The 20452-nt window shown below is 37.7% G+C and overlaps 1 protein-coding gene across 2 annotated transcripts in view; it reads left to right on the top strand.

The window, feature by feature from the left end:
- Window positions 1-16594, top strand: part of Plppr5 (phospholipid phosphatase related 5) — a 130891-nt gene extending 114297 nt beyond the window's left edge. For both annotated transcript variants that reach the window (XM_008833686.3, XM_008833687.3), the window contains exon 6: window positions 13797-16594. In XM_008833686.3, the coding sequence (XP_008831908.1) occupies window positions 13797-13829 (33 nt within the window). In that variant the 3' untranslated portion in view covers window positions 13830-16594. The remainder of the gene's footprint in view (window positions 1-13796) is intronic.
- The last annotated feature ends 3858 nt before the right edge of the window (window positions 16595-20452 follow it).

Here is a 20452-nt window from a genome sequence, read left to right as displayed (position 1 = left end):
AGTAAGGGACTTATCACCATCCTGGGCCAACCAGTTTAACTTGTCATGTAAAAGCGCACCTCGATTAACCTAAGTATCAGCTGAATGAAAAGGTCTGAGCAGTAGCGACAATTCCAAAAGTTGCTAAATGTCAGAATGAGTATGTGCTATTACAGATGGAAATGACCATGTTTAATCCCCATGGCAATTGTAGAGGCAAATTATACGGATAGGAAAATTCTAAGAGAACTCACAATGACCAGGAAAGCCTGTGCATTGATTATTCCATCTACTCGATGGCAGATAATAGGACTTCAGCAGTCAAGGTGAAGAGTGAGCTGAAATTTAGTCAGAACGGGGGTATGCGTGGAAAGGGCTAGCTCCCAGCAGCCGGAAACACTGGGTTTGAAGTCTAGTTCTTCTACAGATTAACCAGGTAGAGCTGACAAATGACTCCTCCTCTCCTTATCTGAGAAATTGATACAACACGGTTTTCCCTGCAAAGGAGTCATTGGAATTCATAGACCACATTTGCTCCCTCAAGTTACTTCCTGAAACATGGGATTTATACTTTTTTTTTCAGACTAGAATACTCTTAGAAGTATGTCATATATTTAAATGTTTATGTAAACTACTACACATGACAGAAAATATTTCAGAGTAACCCATTGCAGATACTAGGGTCTTATCAATAGCAAGACAACTGTGTAGTCTTCTTGCCAAGACAAATATCCTTACACATTGCTATGCTGTCTCTGATAAATTCCTTTGAAGTTTCGGGAAGTGTTGCATGAGTAACCCATCATCTAAGATTCAATTGCTTTTCTATAGAACAAATCTGTTTAACAGAGCTGCTGAAATGTATGAAATGTGATATAGGACCATGTCAAGACAGCTTTATTAGTGATTTGACATTGCAAGAGTTAGTGGAACTAAATATGTTCATATTTAGGCACTTAATCCAAGTTTGAATATGTATGAAAAATAATTGAAATATATCAACATTTACATGTGTTCTCATGTATTTAATTTTGCTTATAAAACAACTGAAGGGAATTTAATGCCTTCTGACTTTTCACCAATCTGGTCTAACCAATGGAACTTATCATGTAAAAGAACACTTTGATTAACCCAATTATCAGCTGAATGAAAAAGTCTGAGGAGTAGTGGACAATTCCAAAGTTTGCTAAATGTCATAATGAGTATGTGCTATTACATATGGAAATTACTATGTTTAATTACAATTGAAGGCCATCTAATGCCCTCTTCTGGCCACCACAGGCATGGAATGCATGTGATGCACATGCATGCACTCATACACATAATATAAAAATAAATGTTAAAGGTAGACATAGTGGCACACTCTTTTAATCCCATCACTCAGGAGGCAGAAGCAGGCAGATCTCTATGAGGCTGAGGCCAGCCTTATCTATCCATCACGATCCAGGTCAGCTGGGCTAATGAAGAGATCCTGTCTCAAAACAAAAATTATAATAAATAAATATTAAAAATCTTTAAAAGCAATTTTAAAGTGGAAACATAAAAATTGCAGCAGGCATTAACATTTTTAGGTTAACTATAGTAGGATACTGTTTACAGCTTTGCCATATGTTGCTTTTTTTATTTATACACCTGTGTATTCAGTATTTATTTTTCCATACTATGTATGAATCATAATATAGTATGAGAGGAATAAGAGGCAGATGTTTCTCCAGTTATTTAGCAGGAGTTTTATAATAGCATCTTTCAGGGAAGTAGTTCTGCGTAGAAATCAAAGGCATTCTCACCTCATCTGTGTGAACATACATAGTTGACAAATGAACGGTAAAATTATGTGATTCATTCATTCAGTCATCAAAAGTGTATTAGATTACTAGCAATAATTGATGAAAAATCATCTCTAGAATACAGGTTTGATTGTACACAGGGGCCTGTTCACAGCTGCCCATCCCTTTCAGGTTTGTTTCCTTAGTGCAGAGAACCTAAGAACCACTACAGAGGCCTACAAATCAACGGGAGCTCCACAGTGCTATGGAACCTTTCTGCGAGGAAAATACGTTTTTGACTAAAATTAGGAAAATAAACAGTAAACTAAATCCACCTTGTTATGAAGCCAACACTTTATTTTTAATTTGTTGTTTGGGGAAAAGAAGCAACCAAAAAGAGGAAGGGAACAGTTGTATACTGTTAAAAAATTTGAAAATTCAGGAGTGTGGTTGCAGCTTAGTTGTAGATTGTCTAGCTTGTTCAAGGCCTTGGGTTGGATCCCCAAGGAGAGAGAAAGAAGAGGAAGGAGGAGAGGGGTGCATAAAAGAGACAGGGACTGAGGGAAGGAAGAGAGAGGGAGAGAGAAAGATGCAGATAAACAAAACAAAAACCTGAGTGGGAAGTACTCATATCCCATCATAGTAATAGCTTGAAGCATTGTCTGTCTCTGTGTGTGTGTTTATGGTGCATGTATCTATATGGGTGTGCAAATGTGTACCCACATGGGTGTATTTGCATGTATAAGTCAGAGATGCCTGTCTGTTTTCTTCTATTGCTCTTTACCTTATGTTTTTAGACAGGGTCTCTCGCTGAACTTGAGGCTCATCAATCCTGGCTGGCCAAGGAGCCTATCTCCATCCCCATAGCACTGAGGTCATGGACATTTCCACTGGGCCCACATTTTACATTTTTACATTTTTACATTTAGAATTCAAACTGAGGTCATCATCCTTGGATGGCAAACATATTACCAACTGAGCCATCTCCCCAATCCCTTGGAACGTTTTCTTAAAGCGGATTTTTAAGACCCTGTGAGAAAGCCAGGTGTGGCACGACACTACTGTAACCTCAGGATTCTGAAAGCCGAGGCAAGAAAATCACAAGTTCCTGGCAAACCTGGGCTGCGTCGTGAGTTTGAGTCCAGTCTGTGCTACATAGTAAGACCCTGTCTCAAAAAAAAAAAAAAAAAAAAAAGACATTGTGATTATTGTGAACAGGTTTCTGTACACATAGGATTTCCCTGAATGATCTCTTCGGTCATTATTTTCCTCATATAATGTATCTCGAATATAGTTATAAATCAATAAATAAAATAATCATGATGGGCGTAACAGTAAAAGCTAAGCTTCTGTTAGTGATATAGGTGTCAGGTGTTAGAGAACATCACACATAAAATGTCATTTTAATTTCTATAGAAAACATTGGATTATATCTTATCTCCATTTTATAGATTAAGAAATTGAGGAGTAAGCAATATGTCCAACGTCACAAAACTGACCACAGTACAAAAATATATTTTTCATTTTCATGGAAATACGTTCTATATATCTCTTCAGAGCTCAAATTCCTAATCACCATGTGGAACAATAATATAAACACATGAAAAATTATAATCTACATAAATTATGTAAGATCCATCTTTGTTAGGCATAAAAGAGTCTTCTAATCTTCCAAAGTTAGAAACAACATGAAGACAAGCATTCATAGAATGCATGTCCTTATGAAAGCATTGAGCCCAAGTGCATAGGAATGGTAATACTGAACAGGAAATGAATGCTTTTGGTTTAATTTATATACTCAAGTCATCTCAGGCAATGAATAATACAGTCTTCACACTCTTCATCAACCTAATAGGCCAACACAAGAAGAAATATCTCCTTTCTAACAAATATATGTTGTTGGAATATTTTCCAATAATTTTATTTTATACTTTTCTTTTGTGATTGAAACAACCAGATACTGAAAAAATGATTCAATTTCTGACACACCAACTTCTAGATACTACTGAGTCTTTAGACAATTCATGATTATTAGTCCCAATCATTTTTAAATTTAGGTATAGTAAGGCATGCATTATATCCTGTAAAATTCCTTTTCATCTTTTTGTGTGTGTACCACTTGCGTACGTTTGTGTGCATGTGCACATGTATGGATATGTGTATGCATATATGCACATGTGCATATAGGGGCCTGAGGTCAGCCTTGGGTATCTTCTTAGGCTATCTACATTGTTTTGGAGGCAGGGTCTCTCACTGGCCTGGAACTCACTGAGTAAGTTCGACTGGCTAGCCAGTGAGCCCTAGACATCAATCTTTCTCTACTTTCCCAGCAATGGGTTTACAAGTACTTGCCACCATGCCTGGCTTTTTAAGGGTGAGTTCTGTAATGAGACTCAGTTCTCAATCTTGTATAGCAAGTATTTGCTGACTGAGGTATCACTCTAGCTCCCAAAATCTTTTTTAAAAGCATACAATTTTATGAGTTCTGACAAAAATATGTTATCACGTGATTATCATCAGTATCAAGCTATAGAAATTGCTATCAACTCAAAATTCTTGCTTTCCTGTTATAGTCAGCCACCCTCCAACACCCACCCCTGACAACCATTGATCAACATTTTGCTCCTACACTTTTGCTTTTCCCAGGGTGTCGTAGAAATGGGCTGACACCATATGCAGACTTTTCAGTCTCGCTTCTCTGTTGTGTCAGTAAGCTCTCCTCTCTTCCTTTGTACCCTTGAGAACTGTTCTGTCTTGTGACAGCCCCTCTTCTCTTTAGCCAACTAGAGGACATTCGAGAGAAATTATGAATGCAGCTGATAGAAATACTCATTTACAGGATTTGCATGAATGAACTTTCTTTTATTCATAAATTACAAACACACCTAGAAGTGAAATTTCTGTGGTACATGGGCTATACAGTAAACATAGGTTTGCCTTTGTATAGCATTTTTTGAATTGTTATGCCCAACAGTCCTCTAGGTTTGAATGGTTCTGAAATGTATCTTGATGTAATTCATCTGGATTTTTACTGACTAGTGCATTTCTTTGAAAGCATGAAAGCTCTAACTGAGTTTTAATGAGCTGCTGATTATAAGGGAATTGATTACGCACCTGGTCCTTTCTCTACATCTTCTGATTCTTTGTTGGGATCACTGTGTGATTATTTAGCAAATATAAAAAATTTTGAAAGGATAAATAGGAATGAAGCAATTAAGATTCCTGTTATGTAGGTTAAGTTGATATAAAATAAACATGAAAAAACATAGATAAATTGCCCTTCTTATCCTCAGTCATACATATCAGAATATTATTTATGATCAATCTTATAATAAAATATGAATAAGTAAGTAAGAAGTAAGAAGACCCATGAAACATTTCATAGGCCCCATGTGCTTCCAAAATTATGATGAGAGAGACAGTTTTATAAGGAGGAACAGAAGACTATGATGGCTATGATAGAAAGCACATGAAGGGGAAACCCATCTTCACTTAGTGGCATCACCAGAGATTGCAGGGATCATTTGCCAAGTGGCAAAGTAAGAGTACGGGGGTAAGAAGCTTGGGAGTGCTCTTATGGGCTTGTATTAGTTGCTTTTCTTTTGCTGTGAAGGAAGAGTTTATTTGGCTTACAGTTCCAGAGGAAGTTCATAATGACAGGGGAGACATGGTGGCAAAGGTGGGCAGAGCAGAAAGCCAAAAGATCACATCTTCAAGTAGGCACAGGAAGCAGAGAGAAACTGGAAATCTGACAAGGCTCAAGAGCTCTCAAAGCCTGCCCCCATGCGCTTCTTCTACCGGGGTCACAACTCCTAAAACCTCCCAAAACAGTACCACCAACTGGGGACAAAATGGCCACATACTAGGAGCCTATAGGGGACATTCTCATTCAAACCATCACAGGCATGTTCAGTCATCAACCATGGCCTCCAGATAAGAGGAAAAGAAAGAAACCCTAAGGACTAATGCCGACTGGACTGGATGCAGACATTAGGAATCAGAAAATGTCTTATGGTCAAAGAAACTTTGTAGTGTAAGCCGTACAACAAAGGAAAATTGGGAGTTTATGCTCTTAATATGATTGATTCTTGAGAACATAGCTGAGGTTATGGACTTTTAAAATGTGTGATAAAAGTTTAAAACCTCATTTAATTTTATGTCTTATAGGGTTTATACTGAGTACAATATTGTATAGCTGTATTAATTCAAGTGTAAACCTAAAAATTTACAGCCAATTTTGAAGGAGTTGCATCTTAGCTCTGGAAATTGTTATTGAATACGTCAATGCTGTTGTAATGAAATGCTTCTTCTGATTGTGTGGTTATTAAATAAATAATTTTTTAAAAGTGTGATAGAAAAGTCATGAGTTAGTGAAGATAAGAAACTTACAACAAAGTATTTGGATGCCTACATCCACCAAAGGCCATAAACACATTAGCACTCACAGACATACATGGTGTTTCTTGCTAACATATTTGGAAAACATTGAGTTAGCGTGAAACAGAAGCCTGACTCAACCCTCACCTTTAGGTGCTACAAAGCTCTCAGGCCTATGAAGTTATGTGGTCCCAAGTGTTCTGAACAGGAAGTTTTGTAATCAGTGAGAATACTGTGTTTTGAAGGCAGTACTCCTTTATCAATGAAAGTAAAGCCTTTGAAAGAAAGAACTGATTTTGTATGACTGATGATGCTTGCTTTCCAATCAATTGTTTCTCTATACCTTCAGGCAGTGGAATTCAGGTGGGTGTAAAGGGAATAAATTGTTTATAGCACTTGCAAAAATGGCAAATTTCTGGGCTGCATGCCCAGGGATTCCAATCCAGTAGGCACTGACTTAGGTCTGGGGATCCACACTATATACATCAGACATCTCTGGTGAGTTGGATATGAAGCCAGAACTTGTCCTGGATCCAGGTATACCAGCAGAGTTTGTAATACAGTGACTTCCTACAGCATTTGCTCTATGCTAGAATCAACCAGACAGCCTTTCGGCGTTCTAGTGGCCAAGGAAGGCCTCAGACCAATTAAATTCAAGTCCCTGGGGATACACTTTCATTTTCTCAAGCTCCAGTGTGAAGCCAGGGATAATGCATGCCTCTGGAGTGGTAAGCCTACAGCTTCTCTGACTTCTCAGAACTTGAAGATACTTCTTGAGCTCTGTAGCTAATGCACCAGGAGAACCTAGACCTGTCTTTGGCTCAATGTGTCAAAGAAAGCCACCTAGAGATTCCTTTTCCTTTAGGGAAAAATAATTCTCAGAAAGTAACTTTGGGTTCTTTTCTCTTAATCATACAGAAAGGAAATTGCTGAATGAGAAAAAAAGTCTAAATTAATATAAAATTCTGCCCTGGAACTGAGCCACTGTAGAAATAAAAGTGATCCAAGAGTCATCCTGTCCAAGGAAGCTTGTGTTTTGGCTTTTATTTCCCTCATCTCTAGCTCATTTAAATAACAAATTGCGTACTGTGAGGTTTACAACGAATTCCACAGCCTCAAATCTGAATTTCTCTAATAATTTCTTCAATCGATTTAACATAATTTCTTTACTAACATGATCTCACTAATTTCACAAATTATTATGACAATATTATGAAAAACATCACATGAAGAATTAGTGGGCGTCGCTGAGCACATTTTCCCTTAGGGCGCTTTTTGATTGTTGCTTATTGTGTTCTGACTTTTGTTTGTTCATAAAGGGTCTTGTATAACACAAGCTGGCCTTGAGCCTGTCTGGGTTTTGATTCCGTTTGCTTCTGCCTCCAACTCCCAAATGTCGCATTACAGGTGTGAATGGGCTGCCACCTTAGGATTTTTCCTTTCTGTCTTCCTCAGCCCAGTCTCCATTTCTTCAAGGACACAATGAATGAAGTTAGGAAGCAAATAGAAAAATGGAGAGCAGCAGTGTTTCTCATTATGACATCCATCTAACTTCCCCCGGAAATGTAGCTGCCCCAGTATCACAGGGGAATCTCAGACTGATTTAATTATAGGTCCGTGATTCCTTACCCAGAATCCTTTGTGCCAGATGTTTCTCATGATGTGAAATATTTCTTATTTTAAAATGGCATGTATTCTGTTGCATAAGCACTCTGGAGTAGAGCGTCACTTTGTAATCAAAGGTGGGTATTTATATAGCAGAACCCAGAAGATAAGTCATCTGTGTCATTGGGTTAGGTTTTGACCACCAGATGAATTTGTAATTTGAATTTTAAGACTGGTTTGGATATTATAATTGTACAGTTACAGAATTGCAGGTTTTATAGACAAAAAAATGAGTGGTGAATTTTATTTATAAACTTCTGACTGATCAGTTTTTTAATCCTGTTTCTTTCATTTACTTTTACTTCTTGAAACGTTTGCTTTCTAGCTGGTTCCTATGAATTTTATAAACCACAAATAAGTGGTAGATATGTTGGCATGGGGACAAGAAAGATAATGCATACGATCTCATTAAATATTAATAAAAATTCATTCAAATAAGTATTCGTTAGATGAGAAAGCTGCTTCTTTGAAAGGTTAAATTACTTGAGAATTGTCCATTGTGATGAAACCCACATTCAAACACTTCATTCAAGCTCCCTGACTGAAAAAGTCCACTGTGCCACTCAGCTTCCATACCAAGAGGGCAGAAGGCATGTCAGTGAATTAGATGCATTACAAGCATGGATTCCATTAAAAAAAATTAACCTGATTGTTGACACTTTCTCATTAAGACACAAAATCTTTTTGTATTCAGTCATCCAGAAATGGAAATGAAACCATATTTAAACTCAGCACATGGTCCAACAATGTAATAACATAGAACTTTAAATCAGTCACTAATATACTGAATAAAGAAATGTGAAACAACTTTTATAGGTTTCCCAAAACCAACGTATTGAGGATGATCAAGAAGAAAGTTCACAGGGGAGGTCCTTTAAAGACTGCCTTGCCAGACTCTTCAGCTGGATGATGGGAATAAGCCACTGTGAACACCTCCAATTAAGGCAATAAACGTATGTGCGCTTGAGCGCACTGGTGTTGGAGTTGGAGTGGAAAGTTAAAGCAAATCCAGAGTGCTGTGTCCTTCTGTGCAGGTTTCCATCAGAACCAAGGAGAATATAAAAACCACAGCTGAGCTTCTTGGCTGTTATTATTGGCATTACTTTTCAAGTATATTTACTTTTTCTCTCAATGGAAATTTACCATTCCTTAATAAGTTAGCCTAAATTATTTGTTCTAATACTTTGTTTTCTGAAGTCTTTCAATTTTGAATACTTTTCCAGAGTGTTCTTTTGCATTTTCATTATTTTTTAAAAAGGAATTGGTAAGTGGCAGGTCTTATCAAATGACAAGCCATCCTCAAATTTTGCATCATAAATAAATGAGGTTTGTCTCACATGACAATCTTACCCACTATACTTTCTATTAAGATTTCTATTACCCAGTATAATTTCTATTAATATAGAAAACATAGTAAAATGGAGGTTTTTACATAGAAATTTGGTTATTAAAATTGGACAGGTTATAAACTTAATTTTTCTAAATTTCAAACTCTGAAACTACTTTTATCACTTTATTCCAATTAATTTGCAAATAAAACTGTCACACACCTGGTTTAAGGAAGCCAGTAAAACACTTTAAGACACACAGTGACTGTCTTCCTAGGGTACACCTGCGCTCAAGAACTAGCCTCGATATTTTGCACACTGGTTTGCTGTGGATTTGAGAGAACACTTGCTAATGGATGCTCAGCATATTCCAGTCTTTACCTACTTGAGCTTGAGCTCTGTCCTGTCCACACTTGAGTCTTTCTGTCTTAGGAACTCTGAATGGCACCAGGGGTGGGCTGATAACTTATCTGCTGTTTTATTTATATGCATGGGATTTGGGTTTGCCTCTGCTTGTTTGCCCTATCACCTGCAAACAAGGTTTGCTATTAAGAACTGATACAGATTAATAGGTGAGTCACTGCTAGCTGGGGAGGAGGGGTGTCACAGAGTCTATTCCCAAAGACAAGTGACGTGAAAATATTAAATGCAAGTCTGTCTTTGTATATTGCTGAGAAAATTATTGATGAGGAAAGAGTATCATAACTTCTTACATAGGAATTATTACATGTACATATTTCAAATTACACTTTGCATTCCCTGCTAATACAAGCTGTATACTATAGAACCATAGTCTTACAGATGACAGCATAGCATTTTTGATGTTATAGAATTATCTTGTCCCTTTTCAAGATTCCTTTAGGGGATAACATGTTTATGCAAAAAGAAAGCTGCTATTTTTAATGGCTTGTTAAAAAAGTAATGTATCCTTTTCATTTTGTGATATAGGTAATTAACTCCCACACAGGGAAGCTGATCAACAGAAGGTCCCTGTCCTATTCATACAGTCCTGTCATGCACTTGAAACCCATTATCGAATTTCCCTCTGATTTTTAAATTTAGTATTTTTATGTGTTTGAGTATATTGCCTGTATGTATGTAAGTGCCCCCATATCATGCAATGCCTGTGGAGGTCAGAAGAGTGCATTGAATACCCTGGAACTAAAGTTACAGATGGTTGTTAGCTGCCATGTGGGTGCTGGGAACCTAGCCTGGGTCTTCTGCAAGAGCAGCCAGTGCTCTTAACCGCTGAGCCATCTCTCCAGTTCCTCCCTCTGATTTTTCCTTTCCTGTGCACTGTCACTTCACTGTTTTACTGTTGTCTGTTTCTCATTCTGCTAACCACAGGTTACACTGAAGAGTCCCAGGTGGGATTGTTCTCAAATAGGAAAAGTCATTACAGAGCTGAAATTTTGAGTATAATGTGAGATATAAAGGGTTAACTGTCCTGGAGTTTTCTCCGAACAGTGCAGTCCAAAATCATAATCAATTTGGAAACAAACTTTTACCCTTGTAGTTTAACTTGATAATGAGATAAAAAAGAAGGGTACGTACATGATTTGGAATTTGTGGACAATGAAATGAAGACAGTAGCCACTGAAGCCTTGGATTTTATTATTTTAATTGCATTTATTTATTACACTTGAGGAATTAATTAATCAATTTATTTTCTTGGGGGGCACATCATGGTGTGCCTGTAGAGGCCAGCACTTGTGGAAGTCAGATCTCTTCTTCTACCTGGTAGAAGTGGGGAATCAAGCTCAGGTTTTCAGGCTTGACGGTAAGTGTCCTACCAGCTGAGCTATCTTGCCGGCCTGAAGCACTGGATTTCAAATGACAAGACTGAATTACAGCATTTTCTGGCTCTTGACAGCACCCACACAGCTGTATGTTCAGGATGTCATTCACGAAGACATTTGTAGCAAAATCTGACCCATTAATTTATAGTAAATAGAAATTTATTGACTCATGGTCCTACAGTTACAAAGTCCAAGATCAAGGTACTAGCCTCTGGCCAGGGCATTCTAACAGCATCATCCCATGATGATGCAAGGGAGAGGGAGAAAGAAGGAAAGAGGAAGAAGGGTAGGAAAAGAGGGAGAAAGAAAGAGAGGGGGTGAGAAGAGAGAGAAGAGGAACTGAGTTTAGTGTTTTGTAAAGAAGCCATTCTCAGTGATATCAATCTATGCTTGAGGACTCCATCTTCACAGTCTAATTGCCTCACCGAGCCCCACCTCCCACAGCTGCTGCATTGAGCACGAATTTCAACAGCCACTTTGTGGGAGACACATCCAGATCACAGCAGGCAGTAACCTCACACCCCCTTTTGGGCAGTCCTGTTGTGTTTGTTTATTATTAGCGTACCTTTCCCCTTTTGACCCATCCAAGTTGCCTGATCAAGGTATGGCCACGTGCCTCTTGTGTCTTCTGTGTCACTCCTCCCAGCATGCACCTGTGTTATGTGGTCTTCCTTTGCTTCTGTCGGTTTTGCATTTCTCATCAGTATTTTGTTTCTGATTGGTTCTCCACTATATTAAGATCTTTCAATATTTAACCTTGCCTTCCAGTGTGATGAAACTGCCTTTCGCGTACGATTATTCTCAGCAAGTTTAGTGAGACTTGTGGTCCCTTCATTATCTGAGTCAACATCAAGAACACATACCTTTGGAAATACCATCCATCTTCCCTTCCTTTTATCTCCTTTCCCCCCTCTCGCTCTTGTCACTGCATCATTTCTTTCATACTTGTCTGCTGCCACTGAATGATTCATCTTCAACTTCTGTCTTAGTATCTTTCCATCAAGATTTTGTTCGGAGTCCTATCGAGACACACACCCATATCAGTCTTGTACTGAAACACTATATCAAATCGTTTTTGTTTTTCAGTTTGCTTACTTCATGACCTTGCAAGGCCGATGAAAATAAATCTGTAATGCATTTTTTCTTCAGTTCTTACAATTTTATTCGGTCACAAATCATGATGTAACTCTGAGAACTCTCTCTTGTTCTAAAGTCATACCTGTGCTTTTGTAAGAAAAACCCAAGAAAACTTAGAGATAGGCTTCTGACTCTCCCAAAATTTTCACTCTGTGTGTGTGTGTGTGTGAGTGTGTGTGCGCGCATGCACGCACAAACCTGTGGAGGCCAGAGGTCAACATCAAGTATCTTCTTCTATTGCTGTCCACCTTGTTTCATTGAGATGATCTCTCTGAACCTGGAGCTCACCAACTGGCTAGACTGACTGACAAGTGAGTCCCACCTGTGTCTTCCTGATGCCTTTCCCTAGTGCTGAGAGTACAGCCATGCACTGCTACACCTGGCTGTTTATGTGGGTGCTGAAGACCCAAACTCAGATACGCATGCTTGCACAGAAAGCACTTTACCCACTAAAACTATCTTCCCAGGTCCACCATGCATGCTCTTAAATGGCCAACTAAAGTTTCTACGGCATTGTCAGGAGTGACTGAAGCAATTACCATGCTTTCATTTCGGGTTCCTGTTTATACTGCTTTTCTCTAATATTAAGCGGGCGTTTAAACCTAGAAGCTAATGCTCTAAATTGTAGCCAATGATACTCTTCTGTTCATGGATTGAATATGCCTAAGAGGTACTGGGGATCGAATATAGGACCTTAAACATGCTAGACAAGTGCTCCCACCACTCAGCTACAACCCTGTCCTATTTGGCTTTGTAGTTAAAGATAAGGGCTCACTAATTTCCCCAGGATGAACTTGAATTCTTTATATGGCCAGGGCTTGGATTACAGGCCTATACCAGCAGGACTAGATTTAAGTATCTTTTAACTAGTTCAAACACTCGAACTTGAAAAGAGCTACATATACGCTGAAAAAAAACCTAGGACATGCATTGATCCCATGAAATTCTGTTTATGATTTCATTGTATTATGAAGAGCAAATATGACAACAACTGTAAAAGAGTCTCAATGGGCGCTGTGATGAGCTTCCTTTTGTAACGTTGCTGTATTTGTTGAGGCTGTTCTTCTGGTCTATCTTAACACAATCCCAATGTGACAGGATTCGTCATAGATTATCAGCTGTTTACTGCAGTATTTCAGCACCCATAGCACAGCCTAGTGCATGCCTGAATTGATTTCAGTATTAGCCATTCCATAAGGATTCTTTCTACTAGTCCATGAATTAAAAAAAAATAAATTAAAAAGAACAAATAGAGGAGGGGGCTGTATAGAATCCCTGCATTGAAATAAAAAACACAAATTGCAGTGTGGAGTCTGGATTCATGCATCAAAAATGAAGTCTTTAGATTTCTGTCAACCAACAAATGCCGTTTGAGTCCGAGCAGTTTTGCACTTCATTCTACACCATCTGTCTCACAGGGAACAATTAATTGGAAACTCCAACACAGAGCATTGAAATTCCATTAACAAAGACTATAATATTAATGCATATGGCATTTCTGTTTTTATCTACCTGAGTGTTAATTTTGAATAGTAGGTATAACATTTTAATATATTCAGTTAGTTAAGAATATTGAATAAAAAAGTAATTAGCTAATATTATGTACTAGAAAGAAGTAAGTTTAGGCAACAAGTATCTGGGCTGCAGTTCTATCTTGAGTTAATGAATCTATGTCAAAACACTAAATACTTTATGAAATCAGTTTTTACAGGGCTCTGACTTTGGAATCCCACTTTCTTTTCCAGAACCACATCACTGCCTTCGCGGAAGTCACATGATATTGAAGCAGATGGAGTTTCTCTACACTGGACATCATCCCTTTTTACCATCCATTCATAGCAAAATTTATTTGATTACAAAAGAAATTTATAAAGTTGTCTGATAATTTTTTATAATTTTAAATTCAATAGCACCCTGTTTTCCCCACTAGACTGTGAGCTCCTCCAGGGCAGGACCATGACTTTCTTCTCTGGATCGCCCATGCCTATTGCAAAGCCTAGCACAAAGCTGGTGTTCAATAAAAATGAGATGATCAAATGAACAAACTAATTCTTAAATAAAATGTTCACCTTAGTCCCTCAAAAGAATCTCTGTGACTATATGGGAAAAACAAAATAAAACAAAACAAACTAAAACAAAAAAACCCTCTACATGGGTTACATTTGTATTTAAAAAGAAAAACCCTCTATTTTTGACCAGTTAAGCCCTTTTAATTTTTCATATATCTATTCATCACTATAGCATATTTAATTTGAAGTGGATTTTGAAAGTCATGGGGGTTATTTTATTATTCAGAATGACATTATTTCTATTCTAACAGATTTCAATGTGTGAAACCACTTTCCTTTTAGAAAGACTGTCCTATACTAAAATATCTGCTCATTATATTATATTATATTATATTTCACTTAAAATACCATTCATACTGCGTATTCTAAGACTGGTGCTTCTGCTTTTAAAGGGGGAAAATGCCAATTTTTACTGTAATAAGTAATGTATCATAATTAAAATTATTTATTTGGACTTTCTCTCTGACGGTTGTGGTTTAATGGTTGAATTGCTGTTTTCGGATGCAGGCAATATTCAGAATAGATTAGGGTAAATCCAGCCATGATACCTTATGATTAATTAACTTCTCATCACTAACAGTGTTTCAAGAGTGGTTATACTCTACTCTTAGATGTTCTGGTCCTGAATTCACATAATTTAAATGGGAACAAACCACATCTGAACTTATTATTTAAATTATGCAAATTTTAGAAGTATGATTAAAATGTTTTGCTTTATAATTGTAGAGGACTTTAAGCACAAAATGTATTTACATTTATTTTATCATTCCATCCTCACAGTAACCCTGTGCAAATGTTAAAAGATGGCTTTATTTTACATATGGGAAAAGAAAGGCCAGGACAAATAAACAACATACCCAATCCTGCACTAGTCAAAGGGGGCACTGAAATTTAAATTCAGATTTATCTTGAACTTCCATTTTTCTCAGCTATGCCACAGCTGCCTCAATGTTTGTGACACTGAGCCACTTCAGAGGCCATTAGAGTCCTGAGCAACTACCTATGTTTATAAAAAAAATGAAGAAATGCCAACATAGGGTTAGGAAAGGTCTACAGTATTTTAAATGTTTACTGTTTATGAATGAACACTTTTCAAATATAGAACTATCTATGATTCTAGTTCTAATTCTCTTGGAAAAAAAATGGAGACCCAATATCTGGATTAAGTATCTCACTCTTACACTCCAGCTGCCTTTCAGAAAAGGGGCTGAGGGACAGACTTTGCAGTAAGAATGTGGAATTAAAGATGAGAGAACGCTGGAACATAAGGAGGATGAACATACACTTTGTAGCCTTCAAACCTAACCCAAGGCACTTTTACTTATGTGAGCAGAAATTAATTTTAAAAAGTTTCTAGTCTTCAAAGGAAGTGAAAGTGGACTTTTTTACTTTACTCTATTTCATCAGAAGTCGGCAAATACATAAAACCAAAGACTTGTCCCTTTCATCCAAATGGATATTATTTGAAGGAATCAAAACATTCCTACTTAAGAGAAGGAAATTCACATTTCTAAAAGTTTCAGACCTCTATACAGAAATTCCATTCTTTAGGAAATTTGGAATAAACTTTGAATGTCTTGGTATTCTTCAAAGACATTGCTTCAGGAAGCAGTAATTAACTTCCTAGGGCTGGAAGTGAAAATAATGTCAGAGAGGACAGGGTGACTGGTAAAGCTCTGTAACTGGTTAGTTCAACTAGTTCTACATCTACTTCAAAAGGACACAAACAGGCGTAGTTTACACACTGGAGGCCTTAGATGTCCAAGTATGTCAAAGTCATTGATGTATCTTTGCACCTTGCTAAACCTGGTCTGAATCAGGAGTTATAAATAAAATGAAACCCAACAGATTTAATCCAGGATCAGAGTAAAGTCATTTCTAATATTTAAGCATCATGGAACTAAGATTGTGCAATGAATGTGATAAAATACTGGAAAAATAAAGGATGCATGTAAATAGAGCAAAAACCAGCAAGGAGCACTTTACCATGAGCTGTTACTGAAAATAATGAAAAATAATACAGTTAAGAAAATATTAACATGGGGGCTGGAGCTGGTACCCAGTGCTGAGTACTCGCCTAACATGCACAGGCTCTGGGTTCAGTCCCCAGGGCCTGAAAAAAGAAAATATTAATATTAATATGTAAATATGTACTTACATAGACTAGTAAAAGCAGGTAATCACATATCTTTCTGATAAAGAAATCTCCTTTTTATCCTACTTGGGGCCCAGGTCAGTGTAAATTGTTCATGCTGAAATTTTCAGTAGTCTTTGTGTGCATGGCAGAAATTCTGCACAAGTTTTATCTGATTCCTAAGATAACTTACAAGGCTCTTTTATGTTAAAAGAGAGGTGAACCTTCTTTGGCAGACTTTGTCTATTCAACTTCTAACTGGGCCTCTCTTTTTCTCAGGATCTACCCTAGCCAAATATCTCAGTTACATTTACCATAGTTTCTTTGTGAAAGAGCAGTGGGGGAGGAGATAGTTCTCTGCTGTGTAATGTATTTTTCAAATAAAAATTTCAAAAGTAAATTCAAAAAGTAAATGTCTTTACCCTCATGAACTGGTCTTTTGCCGGGGGGGGGGTGGGGAGGAATAAATGGTGATTCCTAGTGTGCATGTAGTAGGAATTCTCAGACTCCTGTAGAGTGTTTGAAAATGGTCCACAATTGATCAGACTAAACCATTTCTTAGGCAATGAAATGGCCCACATATCCCATGCACCATCCTGGCTATCAAACTCTTCATTTACAAATTATTAGGCTCTGGAAACTATTTTGGACATCAAGCAGGTATGTAACCTATACAATCTTCTTCCTACAAATGACAAAATAGTAAATAGCAAATGTAAACCCATAGTCCTGCCTCTAGGGCACCATCTATTAAATTGTGACTGCATACTCTGAAAGGATACCTAGACTTATACCAAATGGTTCTTTTTATATTTTATAAATGTGCATCTCACAATTTGCCTTAAAATTGATTTTCTTATGAATGCTATCAATTATATTTTTTAAATACCCTGAAGGAATAAATTCAAGATGATAAGTGAACACATCTCAATTCTAAGAAGCAAAACAAGGTGTTCGAATTTTTCATTCCTGACTTCTTCAGTTCCAATTATAGTCAGTTCTTAGTCTGATAAAAATCTCAGAACGTGGTTGATTAACAATAACAAAAATCTGTTTCTTCCAACTACTATTCTTGTGAACAAAATGGCTATCAAATCTTAATCACAAATTTAGAGAGCCATCTTTAGAATTTGTACGCAAGGAGCCTCAAACAAGAAAACATAGATGAATGTACATAAGCAATTCCACTGTTCAGATGAGAACTAACAAAGATGTCATTCTTTACAAAAATGATGTTGACATACCTTCACACTGTGCAAATGTATCAGCGTTTCATTCTTTTATGTAACTGTCACTGGCAGCAAAGGGGTAGTATTTTTTCTTCCTGAGAAGAAAACAAGACATATTTTTACAAATTTTATTGAATTTTTGTGTATTTCATACAGAACATCTTAATCATCTTTAGACCTCCTTCCCCAATGGCACCATCCCATAGCCCCCCCAGTGGAATTCATACATTCTGTCGTTTGTCTTAAGGCCTGTTATGTCAAGTTACTGTCCCCAGATGTCCCTCAGTGAAAGTTCATCCACTGAGGTCTAGCCAGCCTATCTAGAGTCCCTTCCTTTAAGAAGATCAGCTCTTCCTTACCCAGAAATAATCAGGGTAATTCTTTGACTAAGATTGGGGCCTGATATCCATTTCCACAGTTCTGTGCTGCGTTTCTGTCTGCTTGAATTTGTGTAGGTCTTGTGCATGCTGACGTCATTGCTGTAAGTTCCTATGAGAAGAGTCCCAGGAGCCTGCAAGACTCTATTTCTGTATGGACATTCACCTCCTCTCTGGCTCTTACAATCTTTATGCCATGTCTTTTGTAATAGTCCCTGAGGCCTGGTTGGGTGGATTTTAATAAAGGAGTCCTGACCAAGGACCTACACTCTGTACACTCTTATTATTATTTTTTTATTTAATAGCCACATGATTAGTAGAAGCATTTCATTACAGCTTTAACATGTTCAGTAACATTCCAGAGCAAGGATACATCTCTTCAAAAGTGGCTGTAAATTTTTAGGTTCACAGTTGAATTAATGCAGTTATACAATATTGAACACAGTATAAACCCTATAAGACATAAAATTGAGTTTTTACCCTTTAAAGAAGATATCTATTTCATTTCAAAATATGTTGTTTCCTACATTTTTAATGCTACTAACACTTAGATGTTTGTATACATGTCTTTAATCTCTATGTATTTGATTATTACTAGTCACAGTCAGTTACACTCAGATCCTTAGTACCTGACTATGGATATAAAGTCACAAGGTAGATTTCACTGGTAATGTTTATCACCTCTACTATTTGACATGAAGTAAATTTTTATGCTTCATCCTCAAATATGTCTTTTCTTTAATTTGTTGGTTTTGTGTGTGTATATCATACAGAACATCCCACACAATCTTATTCAACTATATACCCACTTCCCAAATGGCACCCTCCCATAGCCTCCCCCCTCCCACACACTGGAGACCATATACTCTGTCATCCCTGTTACTGTCTGCCATGTTGTCAACACCCCCAGCCATTCTCTGGTGCTTGTCTGTCTGCTGAATCTAGTCAGCCTATCTAGAGGTCCTTGTTTTAGGAAGATCAGCTGTTCCTCATGTAGCAGCAATCAGTTGTCAATATTCCTTTAGATAAGATTGGGGTCTGCTGTTCATTTTCCCAGTTCTTTGCTGGGTTACTATCTGGGAGTCTTTTGGGCCACCCTGGCCAATAACTCAAAGGAAGGTATCTCCAGTCTGGCTTTGTTTCTTGTTATGTAGCCTTTAGCTATACATATGGACGTTCAAAAATTATATTGACCCCATTAATCTTTGGTTATACTTTCCTTTTGGGTGTTTAAGACCCTACAATTTGCCCATATTAACCAATTTATTTTTACTCTTAAGGTCATTTGAGGATCTGTTCCTCAGGGGTCACATGGGCTTGGGAGGAGCCCCTGGCACCTTTCTTTTACCAGTTCCGCCTATATGAAGATAAGTCAAAGGTCCTGCTTGACCATGGCTGGCTTCGCTTGGAAGCATGGAGGAAATGTTTGTTCTGTGTTGACCCTCCTCTTTGTAGACTGACACTGGTTCAGGTCCATCTGGTGAGGTCTCCATGGCCTCCTTGATCACCAGTTAGAGGACATTTTGAGAAATGCTCATAGTCCTCTGGACTTGGTCGACCTAGGAGAGAAAGGAGCAAAAACTATCCTTTATGTCCCTCTGACCAAATTAGAATAGGCCTCATAGGATGGCTGTTAAACATCCAAGAAGGTTAGTTCCACCAGTCTGGTACTTTTTTTTTTTTAATCTTTTTGAGACAGGGTCTCCCTGTACTGGGAGACTCTGTCTCAAAAAGACCAAAAAAGAAAAAATATTTCAAAAATTCAGTAAAAATAATTTAAATATTTAAAGTAATTAAAAATCATTTTTGCTGTCTGGTTGTATATATTATGGTTATAGTTTGCTTTCAATTGCTGTGACAAAATACTCTGACCAATACCAACTTGGAGATGAAAGGATTTGTTTGGCTTCCATATCCCAGGTGACAGTTCATCACAGAAGGAATCCAAGGTAGAAACTCAGGACAGCAACCCAGAGACAGGAGCTGAAGCACAGGCCATAGAGGAACAGTGCTTACTGGTGTGCTCCTCTGGCAAGCTCAGCCTGCTTTCTTATACAATACAGGACTGCTTACCTAGGGATGACATCACCCACAGTGGACTGGGTCCTCCCACATCACTTAAAAATAAAGAAAATACTTTACAGACATGGTCACTGGCCACTCCAATGGAGGAAATTCCCCAATTGAGGCTCCCTCAACCCAGGTGTGTCAAGTTGACACTAAAGCTATCCAGCACAATTACCATATGCCAAGTAGATAGAGTGTGGGCAAAGACCAAATGCTCTCAGATAAACCTTGCCTAGACATATATTACATTCTTTGATCTGGTTGTATGTATAATTTGTCAGTAGGTTATTGGCCTAATATGGTTCCCTCTGGTTTTCTAAAACTAGTTAGGCATTCTTTATCTCTCACATTGTCTAACCCTTCCACCATGGTTTCCCAATTTAAGGTGCCCTCGTTTTTCCATTTCTCCCTTAATAATACCCTTCTCCTATGGTCCCACCTCTCTTGTGAGCTCCTTCTTTCCCTTTATCCCCTAGGTTCCTTGTATAACCTTCCCTCCCCCTTCCCCTTAAAATAACCCATTAT

This window comes from Nannospalax galili, unplaced genomic scaffold, assembly GCF_000622305.1.
Source record: "Nannospalax galili isolate Female #2095 unplaced genomic scaffold, S.galili_v1.0 scaffold255, whole genome shotgun sequence".
NCBI classification, from domain to species: domain Eukaryota; kingdom Metazoa; phylum Chordata; class Mammalia; order Rodentia; family Spalacidae; genus Nannospalax; species Nannospalax galili.
This window is presented reverse-complemented; position numbering and strand designations above follow the sequence as displayed.